The sequence below is a fragment of the Pristiophorus japonicus genome, chromosome 9 (genome assembly GCF_044704955.1).
Source record: "Pristiophorus japonicus isolate sPriJap1 chromosome 9, sPriJap1.hap1, whole genome shotgun sequence".
Taxonomy (NCBI): domain Eukaryota; kingdom Metazoa; phylum Chordata; class Chondrichthyes; family Pristiophoridae; genus Pristiophorus; species Pristiophorus japonicus.
The window spans coordinates 227,099,298-227,102,624 of NC_091985.1; the positions used below are offsets into that span (position 1 = coordinate 227,099,298).

The window sequence follows — 3,327 nt, forward strand, 5'->3', positions numbered from 1 at the left end:
CCAAGCCACGTATTCATCTGAGCTATCCTGCTATTCCTACTCTGACTAGCACATGGCACTGGTATCAATCCTGAGATTACTACCTTTGAGGTCCTCCTTTTAATTTAGCTCCTAGCTCCCTAAATTCGTCTTGTAGGTCCACATCCCGTTTTTTTACCTATATTGTTGGAACCTATATGCACCACGACAACTGGCTGTTCACCCTCCCCCTTCAAAATGTCCTGCAACCCCTCCGAGCCATCCTTGATCCTTTCATCAGGGAGGCAACATACCATCCTGAAGTCTCGATTACGGCCGCAGAAACTTCTATCTATTCCCCTTACAATAGAATCCCCTACCACTATAGCTCTCCCACTCTTTTTCCTGCCCTCCTGTGCAGCAGAGCCAGCAACGATGCAGGGGCAGGGACAAGAAAAGCAGGGGCCCTAGCACCGACCATTGTGGAACACCTTTTCCTCCAGTCTGACAAACAATCGTTTGTCACTATTCTGCTTCCTGTCACTTAGCCAATTATGTATCCATGCTGCCACTGTCCATTTTATTCCATGGGCTTCGATTTTGTTGGTATTGATACACGCTTGGGACGACGAAACACAAAACGCAGTCTGTTAATCACTTTCAGCTACTGGACTTAGCGTGTGCCCCACAGCATCTCTTCCACCTTTAATATGTTAATAGAGCATCACACCTGCAAACCTGGTTTAAGTTTATATCCACTCAGCAAATGTATTTATGGAAAGAAATGTAGACCAATGAGACACTCAGTGTGCTGCTGGTTTGCTTGACATTTTGCCTGTAATGGAAAATAACTGAACATTTCTCCACTGTAACCTTTGCTGTAATGAAATGTGTGTCTTTTAATAAGCCTCACGTCTTTGCTCATGTCTGCTGCAATTGTGTAGAAAGAGGATGTGTAAAGAGATGGTATGGAGATGTGAAACAAGGAAACGGTATCTATGTGGGATTGTGACACAGCCGTCTGGTCACAGGCAGAACAATGTACTGATATCCTTGTGGCTATGGTTTGAGCAGGGTCAGTTCATCAATACTTAAGATAAGTGGTGGCAGGGATCGGAAGCAGCGGCAGTAAATAAAATCTAAATGTAAATTCCGATGTATTTATTCCTATTTTAATAGCTTTTACTGAATGTGGCCCACACCAAGTGCCTGGATATTGGCATGGGCCACATTCAGTAATAGAAAATAAGTTTGACACCCCTGAGATCAACAATGTCAACTGGATTTCCACCATCCATCAACCTAACAACTACTTTACAAACTCAAGCTAATTTGTAAGACGTGACCTTGTTTTGGGGAATACATGTTCCGTATCTCTAATAGCCCCTTCCCTTTCTCCATGATTGAAAACAGCGTCTCTTAGGATCCCTTCAAGTCTCTTCCCGGTGATCGAGGTCACGTTGATGGGCCTTTAGTTCCCTGGCTCAGATTTATCCCCAATTTGGAAAATAGGAACTATGTGAGCTGCCTTCCAATCTCGGGGCACAATCCATGACTCTACTGAGCTGCTGAAGATATGGGCAAGGGGCTCACAGAGCACTCGTCCCATCTCTTTGAACAACCTTGAGTGGATATCATCTGGACATTACATGTGTCAAGAGTAACCCACATGACGACTTTGCCGTCAGTGAAAAGAGACGAGAAAGACCAAAGTGCCATTTACCCCTCTCAGTGTGGCCCTGAGGACTGTGTCCAGGCTGAAGTTCTGTTCCCGCCGTACAATCCTCTCCCCAGATTGTCCTTACTGATCTCCAGCCAGGTGATGCTAAACACTCAGGTAGGAAAGACAAACATCTACAGCAATGTGTTGAAAGCAACACTAATTTATTTGTCAATATCCCAAATATTAATCTCCAGTCCAGTTACAGGAGTTATAAACCCCAATTGTCAGAATGAACGCAATTCAGTCTGGGATATGATTAACAGCAGAATCCAACCCTTGCTGTCACTTGTGAACTCGCTGGTGTCTCAACAGGTTGGATGACAGAGTGAATCCCTCCCCACATTCCGAGCAGGTGAACGGCCTCTCCCCAGTGTGAACTCGCTGGTGTATCAGCAGGTGGGAAGACTGAGTGAATCCCTTCCCACAGTCAGAGCAGGTGAACGGCTTCTCCCCAGTGTGAATTCGCTGGTGTCTCAGCAGGTTGGATGATAGTGTGAATCCCTTCCCACACTCAGAGCAGGTGAACAGCCTTTCCCCAGTATAAGTGTGCTGGTGTCTCCGCAAGTGCTGTTTGCTTTTAAAACTCTTCTCACAGTCAGAACATTTAAAAGGTCTCTCCTCAGTGTGAACTCGCTGGTGTGCCAGCAGGTCGGATGACCGACTGAATCCCTTCCCACAGTCGGAGCAGGTGAACGGCTTCTCCCCAGTGTGAATTCGCTGGTGTCTCAGGAGGTCGGATGACTGAGTGAATCCCTTCCCACACACAGAGCAAGTGAACGGTCTCTCCCCAGTGTGAACACGTTGATGTGTCAGAAGGTTGGATGAGGTAGTGAATCCCTTGCCACACTCAGAGCAGATGAATGACCTCGCCCCAGTGTGAGTGTGCTGGTGACTCAGCAGGTGCTGTTTGCTTTCAAAATTCTTCTCACAGTCAGAACTTTTAAAAGATCTCCCACCAGTGTGACTGCGCTGATGTCTCAGCAGGTGGGATGCCTGAGTGAATCCCTTCCCACAGTCGGAGCAGGTGAACGGCCTCTCCCCAGTGTGACCTCGCCGATGTCTTTCCAGCTGGGACAGGTAGTGGAAATGTTTCCCACAGTCCTCACATTTACACGGTTTCTCCGCAGTGTGACTGCACTTATGTCTCTTCAGGTTGGAAGATCGGCTGAAGCCTTGTCCACACACAGAGCAGGTGAACAGTTTCTCCCTACTGTGAGAAGTGCTTTCTGCTTCCATGTTGAAAGGCCGATGATATTCTGGTCCCGATGAATCGAGTGACTCCATCAGATCTTGATGTGATATTTGGTTTGAGCTTCCAGTCTACAAATCCTCTCCTTTTAACACCCTGTAAAGTGAATTTCAAACAGGAAAAAGGGAGTGTGAGAGAGAACCCATAAAAACACACACGCAGGTTGTCAAATTGAGCTTAATGAAAGTGGTCATTTGTGGGGCCGGCACTACAAAAAAGTGACCATGTAAGCTGCCGGATTGTCGTAAAAATGCAACTGGGTCACTAATGTCCTTCAGGGAAGGAAACCCATTCACCTCCCTCGACAGTCCCACATGGGAAATTGTTGGTCCCACTGGGCCCAGAATTACTGGGTGTTAAATCCAGCAGCTTCTCACCCCTATTCACTCCAGCTCAA

At 46.9% G+C, this 3,327-nt stretch overlaps 1 protein-coding gene across 1 annotated transcript; it reads right to left on the reverse strand.

Annotated features, from left to right (window-relative positions):
* Nucleotides 1-1,874: 1,874 nt before the first annotated feature.
* On the reverse strand, nucleotides 1,875-3,001 carry LOC139273833 (zinc finger protein 436-like). The gene has a single exon (XM_070890909.1). The coding sequence runs from the start codon at nucleotides 2,963-2,965 to the stop codon at nucleotides 1,964-1,966; it is 1,002 nt and encodes a 333-aa protein (XP_070747010.1). The 5' UTR covers nucleotides 2,966-3,001; the 3' UTR covers nucleotides 1,875-1,963.
* Between the last annotated feature and the right edge of the window lie 326 nt (nucleotides 3,002-3,327).